This window comes from Anolis sagrei, chromosome 1, assembly GCF_037176765.1.
Source record: "Anolis sagrei isolate rAnoSag1 chromosome 1, rAnoSag1.mat, whole genome shotgun sequence".
NCBI lineage: Eukaryota > Metazoa > Chordata > Lepidosauria > Squamata > Dactyloidae > Anolis > Anolis sagrei.
Genome location: NC_090021.1, coordinates 220,660,817 through 220,683,699, shown reverse-complemented (window position 1 = coordinate 220,683,699; position 22,883 = coordinate 220,660,817). Strand labels below are relative to the sequence as shown.

Below are 22,883 nucleotides of genomic sequence, written 5' to 3'. Positions count from 1 at the left end.
TAGGAATACACTGTTGCCTCTGTTCTTTTGTTCTGGCTCTGGTCTTACAGCTCTTTTCATGTGGATTCTTTTGGTGTTGTGTTTTTAAAGCCCTTCCCCCCATGTTGCAATCCCAGTGGATTGTATTTAATGCTGGCAGCAGCTGACAAAACTCTCTCTCCACATTCTCCTACCTGACATGCTCCCAAAACTTCTCCAGAGCCTGTGAGTGCTTGGAGGACAGAATAGAGCAAAAGCGTCCCATTGTGTGGGCAGAAGTCCACTTGCAAAAAGTTGAAAACCTTTATTTAACATCAATTGTGTTTTTGTGGCAGGGTGGGGGAGCATCTTCATTGGTACCATAACATAAAGAAAATTGATAAACCTTGCTTTATGGCCAGCTTTACACTGTAGAAGTAATGCAATTTAACATCATTTAACTGCCTTGGCTCAATGCTAAGGAATTCTAGGAGCTGTAGTTTGGTGAGGCACGAACACTCTTGGGCAGAGAAAGCTAAAGATCTTGGAAAATTACTATTCCCATAACTCAACAGCACTGATTCATCAGAGTTAAAATGGTGTCAAACTGCAGTGCTTCTAAAGTATAGATAGCACTCTATCACTGCCACAATTCTGAATCTGATCAGGTGGCTGTATGGAGTCAACGTAAATTTTAAAAAGAAGCATTCAGTGTCTTCACATGCATAAGGTACTTGAGTGAAATATAGGAGGGTTAAAATTATTTTGGTTGTGATCTGGAGTGTATCTAGTTTATATAGTAATTGGGACCACAACATAGAAGAAATTGTTGAACCTCACCTTATGGTTGGCTCTACACTGTAGAATTATTGCAGTGTGGTATCACTTTAACTACCATGACTCCATCCTATATCCTGTAGTTTGGTGAGGAACTTGGAAATCACTGTGGGGAGAATTCTTAGCACCCTCATTGAACTACAAAACCAACGATATGTCATAGTAACATGACAAAGTGATAGTGATATCATAATTTTTGTGATGGAAATATTTTTGGCTTAGTGGCCAGAACCATGTTGTTGGGTATGTAGTCCGTGTTTTGTTCAAAATAGAGCTGCTATTAAAATGGGTTTATCACTAGAGATCTCCTGTGTACATGAATCAGGACCATAGCCAGAAAAAAAAAATGGGGATGGGGAGGTTGAATGTTTTTAGCAAATCATGAGAAGTAGTTCCATAACACAAAATAATTTAATTAGTATGATTCATTCTATATTTTATATATACTTAATTAAATCAATTTTCTCATCTTCTTCATGGGGGCTTCAAATCCCTCCCATGCCTTAGGCTTTGCCTACCAGTTGTGGGTGGGCCAACTTGGTTGCTTCCACTATATCAGCTATTGCTGCAAGTAATGACTGTGAATAAATTGTCAAAATTTGCTTGAGATAGTGCTTGCAGTTCTGGAGGGACTTGTTTAATTTTTGTTTCTTATAGACTTTGCAGGGGGATTTGGTCAACCAGTTAAAACCAAGTTTTTTAAACTACCCCCCCCCCCCATACAGCCCTGACATGAACCTAACATAACATTGTCCAACATAAACCCATGTATATGCTAATTGTGTATTTCAACAATTTAATGTTTTCGAATATTATCATGATTTTATGGTCCATTGTCTTGTTTGTTTTTTAAATGCTTTTTCCTTTTAATTTGTTTTCAGTAATGTTTGCTAACTGGCTTGAGTGCTATTTTTTAAGTGGAAATATGAGATGAAAGTATTATAAAAATCCTTAGAGTAAAATGTAAGAAAAAAAAGTTAAAGTGCTCAAGGAAGCCAAAATGAATATTTTGTTAATATAACAAAAATATTATATTACAGCCTAAAAACAATGTTGAGCTAATGTAAATGTCTCTGAAGTAAACACAATAAATTACTGCTACTCACCTTTACACAGGAGTAAATAACTGAAACAAACACTACGGTGGTCAGGATCACAAAACAGGTCAGGTAAAATGCCAGCATAAACACAGAGCTGAAACCAGAAAACACAGGTATTTGAGACATGCATTATGAGTGAGTAACAGTATAGTAAGTGGCATTGACAGATGCAGGAGGAGATGATACAAAATCACTGAGAGCATTGTATAATTCCTTTCAAATACAGGTTGGGAATCTGTTTTCCAAAATGTTTGGGACCAGAAGTGTTTTAGACTTTTTTTTTTCAGATTTGAGAACATTTGCATATACATAAACAGATATTTTGGAGATGGGACCCACGTCTAAACATGAAATTCATTGATGCTTCATATATACCTTGTACAAATAGCTTGAAGGTAATTTTATACACAATATTTTAAATAATTTGGGCATGACACAACATGTGTGAACACAGAGCCATAAGAAAGCTAAGCTATCACTATTTCAGTTCCCCACATGGTCAGCTTTGGATTTTGGAACATTTGGATTTCTGAATAAGGGATGCTCAATCAGCTTTAGAATAAGAAATTTTTCATAACATATCACAATTAAGAAAACCAGTTTCAATGTGAAGAAAAAATCACAAACTTGGAAAATGGTTACAGCTACACTGAACCTGGCTAACATTTTGGGTTGGATTGGTGACCTCCAATTCCATATGACTGATGACTTTAGTACCAGAGCTCTGTTATGGTATTGATGGGGATACCTCTCTGACAGGTATTACTTGAAACCATGTAGATGTATCTTGTACAATGAACTTCTCCTAAGATGGAAGAATTTAAAGTGACTGTTTGTTTACTGATGGGTCTGTGGACCATAATAAATGTTGTTGTTATATTGTTATTGATGGTGATTTGATATAAACTAGTTTTTACTGAAGAAAAACAGAAGATATATCTTCAATAGGAAACACTGTTTTGCAGGAGTGATAACTTGGAGAGTGTAAAATATTTGACTATAACATCAGATCAATCCTAAAGTTAATAATCAGCTAAACTATATACTGGGATAGCAACTTAATGAACTTGATAATGAAAGAAATTAATAATCCAGCGAAGGACTCAATTCACACTTCTTGCAATCTGTATACTGCCTTTTATTCCAAAATTCAGAATCAAATTTTCTTTCCCGTTGGTTCTGCTTAAAATGATCTAACATCTTGTACATGTTGCAATAATAATAGTTACATTCAGTATCTGCCAAGCAATGAAAACACTGAGAATAGGTAAAAACAAAAGAAAACAAAAACATAATAAAATTTGATGACTTATTTCGCACAAATGTCTGCTAATCCAAACCATTCTCACTACTCCCTCAGTTGACACTTTTTTTGGATAATTAGCTTCCCACACATGAGAGAAAGAACATAATGATATTGCTAGAGATACCAGGACTCAGGGGCCCTATTTCGTAAAGACAGGGAGTATGATGTTGAAAACATTTTGTTCTGACAAAAAAAAGAGGGTAGGAGAAAAAAAGGAGGAAACATACTGAAGTATTTACAAGAGTCACATCTGTATAAGTGACACACCATTCAGCAATTATTTGGTTGAATGGATTTACTCTAAGTGGGGTCAACTAAGAGGATTCCAGACAAAGTGTACCACCAGCCAACCAGTTGTGACTTCTTTCAGCAAACTCCATTCCATTTCCTCCCTTCCTCTTCATTCCCATTTCTTCTGTTCCACACACAGTATTTTTAATGTCCCCAGGCTGCCCTTTCCTTGTTATTCTCCCCTCCTAACTTTGGGGTCCCCCCAGGCATGCTGTGTTTCATAATATTCTGGTATCTTGGACATCATAATGAAACACCTAAGTTTGCTATTTTGTATTTGCATCATATTTGCATTATAACTAACAAGGGTTATGTTTTATCCAAAATAAAAGCAGTTTTTTTTCAATAGCGGTCTTTTTAACATTGTAGCTTTGTACCATTTGTAGCTTTTCATATTTGCAGTTTTTTTTGTCTTTGTAGCATTCTAACAGTGTATAAACATTTAATATATTTTGGATACTAAAGTTGAAAAGCCCTCAATAAAAATGACATATATATGCAGTTCTTTCACACATTCCCTATTCTTAACCATTAAGTTTGGTGCTCTGTTTTGATTGAGAACGCTGACATCCTAGTGCAATTTCTTTTAGTGCTTTTGAATGGCTTTTTGTGCTTCATATCTGCAAATTAGAGTGTCTTGAAAGTCTATTGGAAGACTCTAATCCTTTTCTTACCATTTGCTTTTTATTCCCCAAAGAAATCTTACCCAGTCACACATTAAAAATAAAAATGTCAAAGCGAGTTGTGAAAAAAGGGTATGTGATGGACAAATCCGAGGTCATATTTGGATTTAGAATGCCAAGCTCCTATAAAACCATCATTTATAATTTTTAAAAAAAGTTTTATGACCCTCTGTTTTGCAGGTCTGTGTGATCTTTCCCAGGGTTGAATATAATGCCTTAGCTCAGATGAAAAAGTCTAACAAAATATTATATGAAGAAAATCTAGAGTATTGGAACATTTAAATGAGTATTTAATGCCTATGATCAAAACAAATACCAGATAATCTCAAGCCAGTGAACAGTGATGTCCTCCACCTTCCTCAAAACCTCAGAAACTATATTTCACATGAAAAATTATCGGTTGGACATCTGAATTTTCACACCAAGAACTACAATGTCTTGCTTTCCCTGAGGGTCAAATTGCCAACGCATAATCAGATCTCTGGCTGCGTATTTATTTTTGCTTTCAACAGCCACATAATGGAAGAAATATCTGAGGAAACAAAATCAGGAGGGGATACCTTACATTTTCTCCTGTAGCATTTCTCCCTGTTTAAACTGTCTCTATTAGCAAGAAGTCACCACTTTCCCTGAAGGGGCAAAGCCAACTTCAGATGGGAGGAGAATCTGATCAAACACCACATCTCTCAGCACTGTTTTCCCACTTCTAATTGGTGTGATTGCATTGAATGGAGAGAGAAAAATCAAGCCAGTCTAAAGGCCCTTCCACACAGCCCTATATCCCAGAATATCAAGGCAGGAAATGCCACAATATCTGCTTTGAACTGGGTTATCTGAGTCCACACTGCCATATATTACAGTTCAAAGCAGATAATGTGGGATTTTATTAAGCTGTGTGGAAGGGGCCTAGAGGCCCTTTCACACCACACTATAATTCCACTTTAACTTTCATGGCAACATCATATGAAATACTGAGAATTGCAGTTTGTTGAGGCAGCAGCTATGAATTCTTGCTGAAACACCTTATACTTACACTACAAATCCTAGGATTCAAGAGGATGTTGCCATGACAGTTTAAAGTGGAATCACAGCTAGAACTGTGCAGTGAGAAAGGGTTTTCAATTGCTTCAAGATAAGATTTCATGGCTCTTTTTCAATAACTGAAGTTTATGGCAACATGCAGGTGATGTCATCTTCCACACACAAACCTTCTATATTTTCCTATTATATCCCTTTTTTGGTTTCTTTTTGCAAAATAAAACTTCTAATAGTAAAAGACGGACTAAGGGTGCATCTACACCACTTTAGCTCTGAATACTTTTTAAATCAGTTGTAAGGATTTGAACTGTTTGTTTTTAATACCATTAATATTTAATTCTATTTTAGTATTTGTATACTTTTAGGTTTAAAATTGTATTGTACTGGTTTTATTGTAGGCCACTTTGGGTATCTGTTGTAGACAGAAAAAGCAGGGTATAAATAAACATAACAACAATAACAACAGCCATGGCTCAATGCTATAGAATCATGGGAGTTGTAGTTTAACAAGGTCTTCAGCCTTCTCTGCCAAAGAGCGCTTGTGCCTCACCAAACTACAAATCTCAGATTTTCAGAGCATTGAGTCATCATGATGGTTAATTTATGTCAAACTGCATTAATTCCGTAATATAGATACACACTAATTGGACAATGCCTTTAGAACAATAGCATTATGATTGGATGCACTGTTGTAACGGAGCCTCCAGCATCTGGTTTATTTTGGGCCTAAGGTGAGAGAATGACTTTCATACCAATTTAAATCTGTAACTTAATTATCTCCTTTTGAGTATAACTGACAAGGTCATTCATTCTAGGACTTATCATGGTCACAAAAAAAGTTGATTAAGCATATTTGTCTACTCGTCAGTTATTGATTCGCAAGCTTCCTCCATCAAAAACACAACAAAACAATAAGGAGGGTATAGAGGCATGGGACACTGTCCATCTTTGTCTTATGAAACACCAAAATTAAGACCTCTTAATCCAGACAGAGGCATCACTATCTTCTCTTATTACATTACACACATGTTCTCCGGTCACTTCCCTTCAGGCTGCTTTGGTGGGCTTTTTATATGAATTTTCAATTTCCCGAAGTTTTCTGGGTCAGGCATGCTTTGTGTATTGGAATCTGCAGATTACCAAATAGATATGGTGTATTTGTTTGAGGACTCGACTGTGACTCTGGATACCAGGGTTCACATTCCCACTTGGTCATGACACCCACTAGGTGACCTTAGGTGATTCCCACTCTCTCAGTCTCAGAGGAAGGCAATGGCAAACCTCTTCTGAAAAAACCTTGCAAAGAGAACCCTTAGGATTGTCGTAAGTCAGAAATGTCTTGAAGGCACACAACAGCAATAAAGATTATCAAATAGATATACGTGCATCCCATAAAATGTAGATATGCTTTAGACAAACAGTTCCCAACTTTTGGCTCTCCAACTGTTTTAGATGGCAATTCCCTATGTAAAGAATTCTGGGAGCAGAAACACAAAACACTTAGAGACTTCAAAAATTGGAAGAATTGTGCAAGCACTAATGTATAGATTTTTGTAAAATACATGGCCAAAGGGATGGATTCCAACAGTACAAAACAAACAGAAATGAAGCCAGAGAAGACACAGAGTTGGGGAAAGATGAAATTCCACAGTCATACATCTGCTGGGTAAACTTCTGTATCCTCATTCTATATATATAAAAAAAGAGTTGAATGGCACAACTGTGTTGACCGGACACATTCCCCACTGAAGAACTGAGTACCAGTAACACTTTAAATGGAGAAAGTGAAGTCAGGTTGTAACAGTGACAGGGCAAAAGTACAAAAGGCTTTGTTGCAACAGTGCTGGGAATTTTGTGATGATTTTGATTTCTCTCTCCCATTGTGTATCAGATACACAATATACATGGATTTGTAGTTGTGTACCTTCAAATTGATTCTGACTTAAGATAACCTTGCCACAGTGGTTATGGGCCCCCTGGTGGCACAATGGGTTAAACCGCTGAGTTGCTGAACTTGCTGACTGAAAGGCTAACGGTTCAAATCTGGAGAGCAGGTTGAGCTCCCACTGTTAGGCCCAGCTTCTGCCAACCTAGAAGTTCGAAAATGTGCAAATGTGAGTAGATCACTAGGTACTGCTTCTGTGGAAAGGTAACAGTACTCTATGCAGTCACATGATCTAGGTGGTGTCAATGGAAAATGCTGGTTCTTCAGCTTAGAAATTGAGATGATGAGCACCACCCCCAGAGTTGGACACAACTACACTTAATGTTAAGGGGAAAACCTTTATATGTAAATGTGTGTAAATTAATCTTTTAAGCTTTAAATGGAATTCACAGCATCCAGTATGTTCAAAATTTACTACATCCCGTAGACTTAATGTCAGGGGAAAACCTTTACCTTTTACCATAGTTGTTTCTGGAAAAGATTTGTTCAGAGAAGGGTTGCACATGCCCTTCTGTGACACTAACAGAGTATGACTTGTCCATGGTCATCAAGTGGATTTCTATGGCCATTTAGAGATTTCAACCCTGATTTCATATAAATTAACACTCAAACCATTACACTACATTGGCTCTCTCTACATGGACTGCCCAGAGTAAAGCTCTCATGTATTTTATACCCTAACCCTAACATCATTGTAATGCCTCGTTGTAGAACTGATTTGAAAAACCATGTAGCATTATTATTATTATTATTATTATTATTATTTAGAGAAAAAACAAAAAACAAAAATACAGGTTCCCTTCTTTCCCCACAGCTGAAATTCATCCATAATTCAACAGCAATGATTACGATGCTCGGTAACATTAAGGCTAACCACATGAAAGCCAGCTGGGTTTCATGCTCTTTCCTGACTACAAAGAGCACTTCCACTTGCTAATTTATTCACTAGGCTTTTGCGGCAATCCTGCTGATTATAATAAAATGATCACTGCAATTTTGCTGAGAGTTTTTACTTTAGAAGCTCTTAGTGTATTTTATCAGTAATTCACATGCAGGTACAGTAAAGAAATACACATCTTCCCATATAATCTTAGAGGCACCTGCCTTGTTCAGACATGGTTCAACACACCATGTTTTTTAAATTTCAGTTGAATAAGAACCTTTAGACTTCACACCCTGCCCTCTCATCACTTCAGTACATTTTGGGATGATATATGGACTGGGAAAGTATGATTTGAGAGAGCTACTTAGAAAACAGAACAACAAACCTAACACCTTCTTCAAAGCAGATCACAGGAGGAAAAGAGGGAACAACCTTTGTTCATTTTATGAACTGAGATCACTACATTTGAACAAGGTCATAATATTCTCCACAGGAATGTGGATTTCAGAGTATAATTTTCTTTATACTTTTTGAGAGCTGAATATCTCTTTCTCTATATACACACTTATCCTAAGGCCTAAAACTGTTGTGTTCTGGAAATGAATGTCAGGGATCACTAACAGGATTGTCAGTATCCTCAACAAACTACAGTTCCTAAAGCGACCCAGTGGACCGTGTAGTCCATTACTGATGTAAACATTGCATGACTACAATGTACAGTTTTAGACAGGATTTATCTGGGTCAAAGAGTTTTCAAAGGTTTCCCCTGAAGTCTCATACTTAATGGCTTTCATCTTCAAACCAGTAGAAACAAAAGCAAAAAAAACCAAAAAAAAAAAAAAACCAACAGCACCCTACTAATGGCATTTAGAGGCAGGTTTTGAGTTGGGTTTTTTTAAAAAAAAATTGGCCTTAAATGCTATGCCCTAGACCTGGGTCAATCCCAAATCCATTTTCTGGGCACCCAAGATTAGCAGAGAATAACACAAGAAAACATCTTTTTTGGGAGAGGATCTTTCCTAGGCAGGGAGCCCAGGGGCAGCCACTGAAAAAGAAGGCCTTCTCTCGCGTTTCCACCAACTGCATTTGCAATGGTGCTGGGACTGAGAGAAGGGACTCTCCTTAGGATCTCAGCTTCTGGTCGGATTTGTACAGAGAAATATGATCTTCCAAACAGAGTGGATCTAGACTATACTGTGAACGTGTCCGGAAACAAACTGGCAGCAAGTGGAACTGTTGCAGCAAGGGAGTTTTCAATTTATTCAGTGGTAGTTTTATTTCTAAATTTGGTATATCTGCAAATGAGATCTTCAGTTTTCTTCATAGTGTTTTTCCTTTTACATTTTTATCTTCTTAATTTTTGACTTTTTAAAATACTTCTAATGTTTGCCTTGCATGCATCCCATACAGTAGCATATGGCACTTTTCTTACTAGGACACATTTACCAAAATGGTAAGTGATCTGAGGCTACAGATCACTAGAGAAAATTACAATATATTATTCCGGAATAATATGTAAATCTTCCCAATCCAGCTGCCTATGCTTTTCCATATCCATTACCCTCCAGGATGAAAATATCTCTTCCTATTCTTGTTTCCCGTTCCTGTGTATCAATGCACCCGCTGAGCTATTTAGCTTTCTGTCTATGGCAGCATTAGTATCATAACAAGATCACTTTCACAAATATAATTTATTTTTGTTTAATAGCTTTCTAATGAATTGTTTCTGTCTATAGTTTGCTATCATTAGCTCTTTACCTGCAAGGCATCCTTAAAAAAGCATAAACCTGTCCTCTGAGCCAGCATGAATGTCCTCCTAGACTGGGCATGGATTTGCAACAAGATCACAACCCCACTTGCCTTAGAGGACTCGCTAGCACAGTCCAAAAATCTGGGATGTGAAAGGCATTTTAAACTTGGGAGATGGGTCTCCTGAGAAAGAACAATATCTGCATGCAAAGGATTTGCCACTTTTAGAATGTGCTATCTCTTATTTATTGAACATGCACATTTAGCATTTATGGATAGTATTTTAGTGCAAAGATGGTATAATGCCTTACTGCCATTAGTGTTGTGAGAAAACCTATTCTGTTGTCTTTGCTCCTAAGTTAGATGGAGACCCAAAGCGGAGTTATGGACACATACATAAATTGTAATAACAAAATGCATATCTCATGAAAACAACATATCTCATGAAAACCTTTCATTCATATTTTTAAAAATATATGATTTTTTGCTTATTTCACAGAGACTGAGATGTTTCTCATTACATTGGCGCAACAGCTACACATTGCAGCCAATACACGAACATGTCATGACACACAGTTTGGAAAGCTCTGTTCGAGATGGTGTGTCTTTCAGCTGGAAACTCTACGTTTTGCGTTCGTGGGTTTTAACTAATAAAGACAAAATATATGGTGAATGAAGGGTGGAAGCAGGATATTCTATCACACTGACACACTTTATTATTATTATTATTATTAACTTTATTTGTACCCCGCTAGCATCTCCCGAAGGACTCGATGCGGCTTACATGGGCTGAAGCCTCAGAACACAATACAGTAAAAACATAACACGACAATAGTAAACAAGCAAATCAAATAGTTAAGCAAATAACAACGACAATAACAATACATTATGACACTTTAAAACTGGGCCGGCCAACGCCATGGGGTACAGGGTTAAAAGTGCTGGGGTGGCAGGAGGAACATAGGAGTAAAATAGTGCGGTGTGCAGTTATGTTAATTGTACTAAAGTGCTTCTAGGACTTGAGTGGGGGATTCCTAATCTGAGAAGGCACATCGGAACAGCCACGTTTTTAGGTTCTTTCTGAAAGCTGCTAAAGAAGGGGCCTGGCGAAGATCTTCCATCCAACTTATCTTGTTTTTACTGCCACAGTACACTAAGATCTTAAAAAGGTAACCCCAATGGCATCTGATTCCTGCCATTATCAGAAGTAAGGTCAGTGAATGAATCTCTTTTAATTTAGCCATGGTGTCATGGAAGATGCCTTGCAAAAGGAGCACTGTGGTGCTTCTGAACAATAAGGAGGGGGGTTTACGGAGGCTGACTATAACCTGTCTTTGGCGTGGGGTATCTGGCACTATACCTCTTGCCATGTCATATTTTTCCCAGTTTAGGACCAAACGTCTTAATCATTCTCTCAAAATTGCCATCTCGATTGATTCTAATTTGCAGGAAAAACACGAGATATAACTACAGTGTATTGTCGAAGGCTTTCATGGCTGGAATCACTAGGTTGTGGGTTTTTTCGGGCTATAGAGCCATGTTCTAGAGGCATTTAACTACAGTACTAAAATGCAAACTGAGACCATTGACTTGGAAGAAAGAAATAATGGGCAGAATGAAGATTTCGCATGGTGCCAAAATTGTTGAGTATAAACTGAAGATTAGAAAATATTTCATACAGTCAGTTCATTACTACTTTAATTAGATTTATCCTGTTTCTAATTTTGGCACCATGCGAAATCTTCATTCTGCCCATTACTTCTTTCTTCCAAGTCAATGGTCTCAGTTTGCTTTTCAGTACTGTAGTTATATCTCGTGTTTTTCCTGCAAATTATAGTTTTTACCATACTTCATTCCATACTTGACTTAAGCATGAAGAGACAGAAGTGAATCTCCTACACCAAGGCTACTAAAAGTGATGGTCTATTGACCAATTCTGGCTTGAGAACTAACAATATGCAGAGGATTTCTGTTTGTTTATTTATGCAACACATTTATATCCCGCCCTTCTCAACCCTGAAGGGGACTCAGGGCAGCCTGAGGGGGAAAAAACAGCTATAGCCAATGGACACATATACAAGGTGAGGCAGCATAACTTCCTTTTTTCAAAATTTAATAAAACCTATTGTATGAATCAGAATTTTAATTTTTTTATAATGTAGGTGCATACTTAAAGTTTTGTTTTATGTAGTTTTGAAGGAAACGGCAATACACATGTGGTTTGTCTGCTCATTAGACACCTTTGGTTTGATGTCTCAGACTTACATTACTGTTAGATCCTTTACTTTCTGTTAACAACTGAGGAAACAATCATTCTTGTTTACACACATATTTAATTCCATTGCTTCTTACACTGGCACAAACTAAAATTGCTAAATACTGGAGGGATAGGAAAAAACATTTTTCTTAGGTTTTGAGCAAATAGTCTCTGGTCCATGGTGGTTTTTAAGGAAAATGACTCATCACTTAAGCATAGCTAATGGAGACAACAACAGAGAGAAGAAATGTCTCCTTCTATTTCTTAATTTGACTAAAAGAAATACCAAAATGACTCTTCTAGAAGAAAAAATATTGCTCTATTATCGTAATAATTTTTTTCATTATGCCTTGCTTGTTGAAATGAAAATACATTTACTACTGAATTGAATACTCTGCCTGTTGGGTGTTACATGGATTGTATAATTTTGCTTCTTCCTTTTTCTGTTTGTATTTTTAATTAAAGAAGGAAAGAAAGAAACTATTCTTGAGACATGGCAGAACAGAGTGGAAAGGCCCGTCCACAAATAGAAATACAAACAGCAGGACTTTCACACTGGTTTTGACCTTTCCACAAATGGAATGAACCACTTTGGGAACTGATCCCAATTCTTGTTTAAGCCTTTATTTAGATCCAGGTGTAGGGCCTAATGACTGCTTATGAAAGGACTTGAAAAGCGGTTTAAATAGGGCTTTTTAAGCAGGATGAGAACATCTGAAACAAAAAACTTCCAGTTTGGTTTTCACATATTAAAGCATTTAATCTGTGGAATTTAGATTTTATAGTCCACTCTGCCCTTCTCATTGTGCTGAATACCAAATGAACAGAAGTTGAGGTCTAGAGAGGATAACCACACAAAAAGGCTTCTGTGGTTTTTTGAGGGAAGGGAATAGTATTACTTGAGAACAATAGGTCTGGGCAGAAAGCTTCCAGGACATGTATGGTGAAACCGATTTCTTTACAACTCTGAAGTTGATTCACCCACTTTTGGGCACTTTAATTTCAATTAATATCCTATCAAGCTGATTAGTAAGATATAATATACCCTTTTTGCTTTCAAAAATTCTAGTAATTGAGCAAAAAGGCACTGGGATGATCGACAATCCACAGACAAAGCATATTATCCTTTTAAAGTGATGCCTTTATTGAAATTATGAATAAATTAAGCAACATTATATATGTAAAACACATTAGTCCATATGCTTTTATTGTTCACTCTATGAACAGAATTATTTTGATCCTCCAGTTAAATACCATATAATGCCAATGCTGACTGGCCCTGGCTTGAATAAAATGATAACTCCTCCAGATAGGACAAAAGTTTCAGATTTTCTTGTATTTCTTGCTCTAAATCCATGGGGTTACCATAACTCAATAGGTGACTTTAAGACATGCAGGCAAACACACATTCTAATAATTATACAATACAATTAGTGATGTATTATCTAGTGGGAAAATTGTATGTTTATACACACCTACCTCTAGTTCAGGCATGGACAACTTTGGCCCTCCAAGTGTTTTAGACTCCAGCTCCCACAATTCCTAACAGCCTACTGAAAGGCCGAAGTTTGCCCATGTCTGCTCTAGATGCAGGTTTGCTTTTATTAGTAGATTTACAACTTTAAAAGAAGAGCAATATATTTATCCATTTTATTTTCCTGAAAGCAGAACCATAATTATAAAACAAGTGCCTATTTTATCCTGAGGTAAGAAACCGTGGAAACAATTCCAGACCTTGAGAAATCGAAATAAAATCATAATAAATAAATAAATGGAAAGTATTGAATTTGAGTAACTACGGTTATAGTTCAGTTCATGCTGTTTTTATTATGATTCCCCATGATAATCACATTCATAGAATCATAGAATCAAAGAGTTGGAAGAGACCTCATGGGCCATCCAGTCCAACCCCCTGCCAAGAAGCAGGAATATTGCATTCAAATCACCCCTGACAGATGGCCATCCAGCCTCTGTTTAAAAGCTTCGAAAGAAGGAGCCTCCACCACATTCCCCTGACTATTCATGTTACCCTAACTATCTTTCCATACTAAACATACGTAACTTTCTGCTCCCATACTAAAATCTGAAATCAAAATCCCAGGTTTTACAAAGCAGGATACTAAATTAGAACAATAAAAATGTGTGCCTGACATTTACAGAACATTAACAAAAATTATTTGTTTTACATTAGGATAGTGAAACCAGAGAAGATACAATAAAGGGAAGCTGAATCATGTAAGAAATTTACAACTGTCAACTCACTGTGGCACAATTGTGATTTGAACGAAGCAGATAAAGAGGAAGACTAGGGAGGCACATGCCACATATGCACCAAATCGATCATCCACCTGTTTGGAGTACTGCAAGGAAAAAGGCCATTTGTTAGACATTGAATTCTAAACCTGAAGTCACTTATTCACTAGAGTAAACAACCAAAAGCCTTCAGATATGGCTGGATTTCCATTTCCATTAGTCTCAGTAAGACAGGCTAATCATTTGGACAGCTGACATTTACGCATTTCTTAACTGATCTGGCTTTTGCTATTCATTGTGCTCTACGGCTAGATCTACACTGCCATATAATGTAGTTTCAGAATGCATATTAACTGCATTGAACTGGATTGTATGGCAGTGTAGACTCAGATAATGCAGTACAATGCAGTTAATCTGTATTCTGAAACTGCATTATATGGCATTGTAGATCCAGACTAAGTGCCCTTCCACACAGCCATATAACCCAGAATATCAAGGCAGATAATCCACAATATCTGCTTTGAACTGGATTCCCATTTCACTATCAGGAATGAGGAGAAAAGAAATGCCATTTCAGAGAAGGCAGTGTAAATGTGATGTGGGAATGGGTTGGTGGGAATTTTTATCCACATGTTTTCTCAGAGATTGAATTTTAAATAGGATTAACACAGGTTTAAAGTCATGTCCAGCTGAAATGTCAAGTTCTTCCTCTAAACTAACTGATCTCTGTATAGGCACATTTTAATCAGAACATTACCTTCTTCTCCAAGTCAAGTTCCCTAAATGTTAAGAGAAACTTCCTGACATGTTCAGAACGTAAGCGATCAATGCTTCTGGCATCAATTGCTCGGCCCAGGAACTCATCCACCTCATCTTCTGGATTCATGTTTTCCTGAATATTCCTAAAACAACAACATAAAGCAGAAACCAGTTAAGTAGGGGACTTAAACAAACAGGGCCCTCACTAATTTATCATCAAAAAATGAATTAGATTGGTCTGGATTTTACTAAGAGTGTGGAGGAAGAATCCTACTGTTCTTTTGAAACCATTTCTTTCTGCATTGATGTTAATAGGACATTAACTTCTCCAACTTTCAGCAATTCTTTATCATCCTTTACATAATATAGACAGCAAATGGATAATTCAGTGATTATTTACACTTCCATAAACAATATGAAATAATTTTACTTTGTGAACCTCAATGCCACCCCATACTTACAAGATGCTAGTTTGGCAGTCTACATAAGGGGTGTAGAGGGGAGGCCTGCCGACATTTTGAGGTGTCCAATCTCCCCAAGATCTCCCCATATTAAACGATTTATTACCCCAAAATGTCTTCTGGGACATGGGAGCCATTTCTCCACGTGTTGACCCCTGCCAACTTTTCTAGGTCTTTGCAAAAGTTCATTGCCTTAAAATGGTGCAGAAGTTCTTGAAAATTAGGCAAAATGTCCCCTACCCATCCAAAGAGCTTAGTGAAGGCCACTGGAGGCAATTTACTTTTGTAAAAATATTTTTTTCAGGGTGAGTGTGGCAGAGGATAACCCTTCAAAGTTACTTGGGCGCAGCGCAATGCCGTTCCCTCACCCCCATATTTCTCCAAAGCATTCCTGATAGTGAAATGGGAATTCCCTATGCAAAAGATAAATGTACAGGTTGAGTATCCCTTTTCTGAAATGCTTGGAATCAGAGGTGTTTTAGATTTCAGATTTATTTTTTATTTTTTTTGGCTATTGGAATACCTGGATTTGCATATATATTCATGTGTCATATATCTTAAAACACCAAGCCTTTAACATAACTTGTGCAATATTTTAAATACTTTTGCGCATAAACAAAGTTTGTGTGCATCAGCACATCAGGAAGCAAAGGCCACTCATGTAAACAATTTTGAATTTTGGAGTATTTTGAATTTCAGAATTCCAGATACAGAATGCTCTGTCTGGGTACTATTTCACTGTGAGTTGCATAGTGTCAAAGATTTGAGTTGGGTTTAATAAAATTAATGTTCTCAGATTCCGTAATGAATGAATGTCTAAAGAATGTAAGCGAAGAGCTCCACAAATTTAAATTATCTGTGTGTGCAATGCCTTTCCCAAGGAAATGTGGGCAGAGGGTAGTTTATATAGCCCTCTTTGACTTGGAATGCATCCAAACAGCACCTACAGTGCGTGCCTTCCCGCGTTTTCCTCTGGGACGTCCAAATGACGCTTCAGAGAAAAGCTACTGCATTTGCCACAAAGCAGGAAAACCCTGCTTTGTGCCAAGGTAATTTGGATGCTAGAAAAACCCAGGTCTTTCAGAAGATCTGTGTCTTTCCCGGTGCAGGGACTGTGTAGATGGGACTGGGGATAATGCTGTGTGCCCATCCGGTGTCCATCTGCACAGCTGTCTCAAGTTTCTTCGGCTCTTAGAGCCCAAGAAAGCCAAGACAGCCCCCCACCCCCTCCCCAAAACCATCCAGAAAAGCCTTAAAAATAAAAAAACCTAATTTGGATGCCATTAGACTGCTGCTGAAGTTCTCCTGGTATGAAGGAATGACACGACAGGAGAAGGGGTGGGGGCAGGAGAATTCCGGCACTATGCTAATGGTGCCAGGGTATGTTCTTTTATTTTAAAAGGTTTTTTGGGGGGGAGGTATGTCTCACTGTCAAGATACCCAGCCCGAAAAGTGCGCATTTCCCAGGTTGGTGTGCGGACTACAGTCAACCCCGATCCGGGTTCCAGGCAGCGGTAAAGTCCATGCCAACCCGAGTTTTTAAAACCCGGGTCAGCATGAACATGCAACTGTTAGCTGACATTTATTAAAACGCCATATTGTTTGTCTTAAATTTGTGAAATAAAAATCAAATTATTTTGGAGGTTTCTCAAAGGAGAGTTTCTCTCTATGTCTCACAGACATGTTTTTTAATGCTTTCCTTCTTTCTCCAAGGGCGGTTCCAGGCAGCAGTAACCCCAACATTCAATCTAACATGCTTATCTAACCCATCTTTAGTATTCATACATCTGAATAAAATATATTTTGTCATTATGACATCTCTAAGGTGACACTATCGCAGGGTTTTACTGGCAAGATTTGTTCAGAAGAGATGTGCCCTTGGCTTCCTCAGGGTTTGAGAAAGTATGACTTGAGAATGGTCACCCAGTGGATTTCCATGGTTGAAGCCAGGTCTCCAAAGTCACAGTCCACCACTAAAAACCATGATTTAAAGCTGGTTCTCTTAAATATATTCACAGAGAAGTAATTAAGTCCCAGAAGTAATTAAGGCATTTTTTTCTGGTAAAGAAGTTACCTACATATAATGGACAAATGTGATAATTAGTAAAATTTAGTTTCCATCTTAAAATACAGTACTTCAGGAGGTATATGGGTTACTTAGGTATAGGTAGGAGTGACAAATTTGTACAATAATTATTTTCTTCATCTCACTTTTTATTTCAAACATTTCCAGATATCTGCCCACTCTTCAATTTGTCATGCTGACACTCGAGATGCTTTCTAAATGAACAACGCTTGAAAAACATAACTCACTAAAGCTGCATAAACAATCAAGAGATAAAGTCAAAGAGGAGGCAGTAGGATTGGAGGCTCCTCAGCCTAAGATACAAACTATATAAGTTTGCATTGTATCTCAGTGCCAAATAAAATTTTAATGTGAAAGGGAATTCATGCAAGTAGTATTAAAAATGACAATGGATTTTCTGTATTTTGAAGACAAACTTTAGAGATTTCACACTACATTTTTAAAATAAAAATAAAAATTGTACTTACTTATTATTCGGATCTTCAAAACCCTGAAAAGAATATTGGAGAGAAGACAAATTAACCAGCATCATGACTTTGAGAATAAATAATTTTGACGCATTACAGTTAATATAAAAACATTTATGGGGCATTCAATTAGCAACACCATACTAGAACCTGTTGTCCCATCAGAATACAAATTTGTCAATTATATACAGTCCAGAGCACATATATGTTTCAAAAATGTAAAAATAAAGAGATCAAAGTTCATTTCCCAAACTGACTTGTCATACAACCTCAGCATTAAAGCATTTATTTTAATGTTGTTTGTACCTACCAGCTAATGGGCACCTAGAGATAGATGATAGATGGATATAAGTAAGTACCCTGGAAAAATGTGAAGTGATAATAGTGATTCCTTGATATACAATGGGGTTGGTTTTAGAACCCCCCTGTTTATACCAAAATCCATGAATGCAAAAATTCTATTATACACAGTGGTGTAGTAAGATGGCATCCCTTGTATAAAAATGGAAAATCAAGCTTTACTTCTTTGAATTCTTTGCATGAATCCTTGGATGCAGAATCTGTGGATATGGAGGGCTGACTATATCAGCATATGACACCCACGATTTTACTAAGTGCCTTCAGATATCTCTATGGCCTTGGGGGAGTGCATAACTTAACATTCATTCACTTATGTGCGTGCGTGCAAATATTTGCCAATATAGATGAGGTCATGGCATTCTTCAGAGTAGGCCCTAGACTCAGGTCCATGAGGAATGACAGAGGGTGTGTTGCAACTGCAATAACTCCCCTTGAGCTGTGATGCTTGCCCTGTGCTGTACCCCATAAACTAGCATGTCCCATCATCATTATTGAAAATTCAACGCAACCTGGCCATGTTAAAAGATACTTTCCAGTGTTTTTGTTCCTCAACTGATTTTATGTCAACTTCAACTTGTGGCAACCTTATGAATGAGAGGCATTTGAGAGCTCTGGTCATTCTCAGCCCTGCTCAGGTCTTGCAGACATAGGGCAGTGGCTTCCATGATTGAATCAATCCACCTGTATTGCGATGTTCCTCTTTTCCTACTGCTTTCCACTGCCAAACATCACAATCTTTTTAGTGTGTTGTGTCATGATAAGTCCAAAGTATGACAATTTCAATTTAGTCATTTTGGCTTCTAGTAAGAGTTCAGGCCTGACTTGTTCTTTCTGATAATGGGATGATCTAGTCTTTATAAAAGGATTAAGTAGCAGGACATGAACAAAACTCTGATTTTAAAATAAAAATAAAATAAAGTCGTGATTATATTGACATGAAGGTGAATGTGGCACTGTGTAAAGGGCAGGCAAAACCCCGCTCTCGGTAAATCATTGTAAGCACATCTTCCAATTAAATGAAACATTTGTTTATTTATTATGTAGTATATTCAGACCTTGTCACTCAAAATATGAGGCAATTTACAGTCAAAGTGAGCAAACATGATGATAAAATAATGAAAATGTCATCCCAAAATAGGTAAAACTGTATTAGAATATTTAAGATGGACATTTGATGCACTTAGCAAATAAACACTCATGTCATACTCAGCTAATGAAGGCACTCTATTTCTTTAATTCAGGGCAGCTATGTACACTCATGACTCATTCATTTCTACAGGGTTGAACTATGGAACCATATACTTGATTTGCGGCCATTTCATGACAGCCTTGATAAACCTTCTTTCAAAATTTCATGTTACCAATCATGGGTGAATTGGGGTGGCAAGCTGAGGATAGAGTCATCAGCAAAGATGATCAATTAAAGGTGCAATTCAGAAATATATTGCCCATGAATTATAAGTATATCACTTTTGGAGAAATCTCTGTGTTTAATTTAACTATATTCAACTCTTGGAAATATTCTGAGTCGTTAAACTACAGCAAAAGTTGATGCTCTGTGCGTTTATAGTCAATTAGGTAGGTTTCTTGTGTTTCAAGACATACTATTTTCATTTTTTATTTTAAATCCTTTGAAATCAGTTCTATGACATCTTTACAGTAGGGTTCCTTGTGAAACTGAAGGGCATTAAACATGTCCCATATAAGATTAGCAAATACAAATCAAAGTAGCTCATAACATATTCAAAACAAAATGTATACACGCAGAGTTTAGAGATTAAACAATCAAAAGCAAAAACCAATTAAACATAAACCAATTACACCAACACACACACCAGCACCTTGTTTAAGTGGGCATATATAAATCATCAATGGCCCATCAAAACAGAAAAGTCCCTCTCTTCTAAAATAAAGTAGATATTTATTTACTTGATTTTTTTATCCTATCTTTCTCTCAATATAGGGACTCAATGTAGCTAAAGGCAATTAGGACATGATACATATCAAAACAGAGCAAATGCATGATGATATAAATATGGAAATTAAAAAAAATATTTTTTTGCATCATGACACAAAAATGAAAATAGCCTTAAAACTACATTTAGGATCTAACTTTACTAGGAAAGGAATTCCAGAGCTTGGGAACAACCACTAAGGACCCTTGCAGACAGACCCAAAATGTGGGACCTGTCTCACTTTTACCTGAGGCATCCAAATGATGCCTTAGGTAAAAGTGAATTAATGTGGAGAAAACTGGGGTTTACTCTGCATTGATTAAACACCTGGAAAGTAGTCCTGGGATTGACTCCCGGGACTACTGGGGTCAATCCACACAGCCATCCCAGTTCTTCGGGCTCCCTTCTCCCTCTCCACCTTCTGACATGTCATTTTCAAGCACCAGGAATATTCTACAGTGGGTATGGGGTTTTTTTGGGGGGGGGGTGTTGAGGGCTGGGGGATGACATCTAGCCACCCCTGAGGGAAAGCCTGGGGTTGTGAGAGGGAGAGAGGACAGAAACCCGGGAGGAAGTGGGTTATTTTAAGAAGAACCCTAAGAAGAACCCTAAGAAGGATCTCTCTTGTGTCCCCAAGGCATATCTTTGAGGGTGGTGGGACAGAGAGAAGGGTCTTCCCAGTAGAATCAAAGCATGGGCAAGTCTGTAAAGAAGAATATGGCCTTTCAAATACCCTGGACCTCAGACATATAGAGTTTTTTCTATTCAGAAGATACATTTTAAAACACACACACAAACACATCAGCATTTAGCAATTAATCAATTGTCCCCACCTTGCTATGGCCCTAGGCTTGTAACAAAGCATTCAAATCTGCCAACAGGTTTTGGGTTACCCTGGGAACAGCAATTGCTCATCACTGCAAGATCTTACTATAAAAATATCTTCATGATTATGTTCAGAAACATGACACTTTTGGGGAGGGGAAAGCAAAGGGGAAAAAGAATGGGAAAAAGAGTAATGGGAACGAAACTCCTTTGTATATCTCATAGACATGTGCCAAAATATGATTAAATATGTGACTTGGTCAATATTAGTTTGTACTGGATCTACTCTGTTTTGTTTGGACTGGAAACTGAGACTCAAAACGCACAAACAGTGACAGATGCTGAGAGCAGAGATTTCCCTAAAGCTATTGGTACACTCTGGCCAGATTCATGCTTGTTACGCGATCTCAATGCCAATCTAATCCAGATCTCTGCCACCTTGGCCAATACATACAAATGAAAAGTCCCTTATTTGCTCCTTGCTGAGATGCCAAAACAACAACAAACAAACAACAAACAAACAAACAAAAATACTTAAGCACAACACAACACCACAATAGGAAATCATGGCTATAAAGGGCATTGCTATGAGAGAGATGAGTCTTTCATTACCGACAGACATCCACCAGTCTTCGCTTTTTTGAAAATGGGGTAGAATCCACTTTATATTCAAGAAAATATACATAGTGGAGATGCCAATAACATTCTGGCTAACATGAAATGAGAACTGATTTTTGGGGTTCCTCTGCAGAAATAGCACATTAGTTCTAAGGAAAGTAAACTTTAAAAGGGACAATTTCCAATATGGGTCTAGAATAAATTTGGGGTTCTACTTCAGACTGAAAAATATCTAAGGAAAGCTCAATTTCCTAACCAAGTAGGACAAGTGCTAAAGAAGTTGCATGGATAGGAAGTTCTCTATTTCAAAACACTGTAGGGTAGGGGAGATTTGATTGAGGTCTTAGCGTTGAAGAAAAAGTTTTCAATTTAAAAACCAAAGCAGCTGGTATTTGCCATGTAGCTACCATATTGACCGCTGTTTTCTCCCAGCACTCCAAGCAGCACTTTCAAAAGGGATTATTTAAATTGGCACTAAGCCCATCTTCTCCAACACCATGTCACCAACCTGAATTGTTAATTCTCCCTGGCTGCTACCAAATCAAACACAACAGAGTGAATCACTGGAATTGTGCACTAGGAAGATTTCTCATGAGGATTTTGACAGAATCACCATCAAGGGTTGATCAGCTTTTATTGTCTCTTGATTTTAATGTAAATCACTTTTGGATTTTTGAAAAATGAAAAGCTGCATAAAAATGTTCTTCAATAAATAAAACAAGGCTTCTGGTTATCTGATACTTTAAAAACCAAAACAGAATGTCAGATGCTGTCAACTTTTCAAATCAGAAATTGTACACATATATTAAAAGATGTCTATTTATGGAAAAATAGCTCATTTGCAGAATCTGTTTTGATTTAAGGTAGCAAAACAGTAATTCAGAAACAAAATATAGGAGTTGTCCAAATTTGTCCTGACTTGTGATAGCAAGGAATAATAATAATGATGATAAGGAGCTCGCTAAGGAAAACAAAACAAAAACTGGAATCAGAGAAAGCATACTTTGTTTCACAGAGAGATTAGAGAGGGGGAGTCAAGAGTTAAGGCAAAC

At 37.3% G+C, this 22,883-nt stretch overlaps 1 protein-coding gene across 1 annotated transcript in view; it reads right to left on the bottom strand.

The window, feature by feature from the left end:
* The window catches only part of ADCY5 (adenylate cyclase 5), a 264,047-nt gene that overhangs the window by 27,982 nt on the left and 213,182 nt on the right, over nt 1-22,883 (bottom strand). The window contains exons 9-12 of the mRNA XM_060774794.2: nt 18,074-18,096; nt 15,058-15,202; nt 14,310-14,407; nt 1,902-1,989 (exon numbers count right to left, since the gene is read on the bottom strand). Coding sequence (XP_060630777.2) covers nt 1,902-1,989; nt 14,310-14,407; nt 15,058-15,202; nt 18,074-18,096 — 354 coding nt within the window. The remainder of the gene's footprint in view (nt 1-1,901; nt 1,990-14,309; nt 14,408-15,057; nt 15,203-18,073; nt 18,097-22,883) is intronic.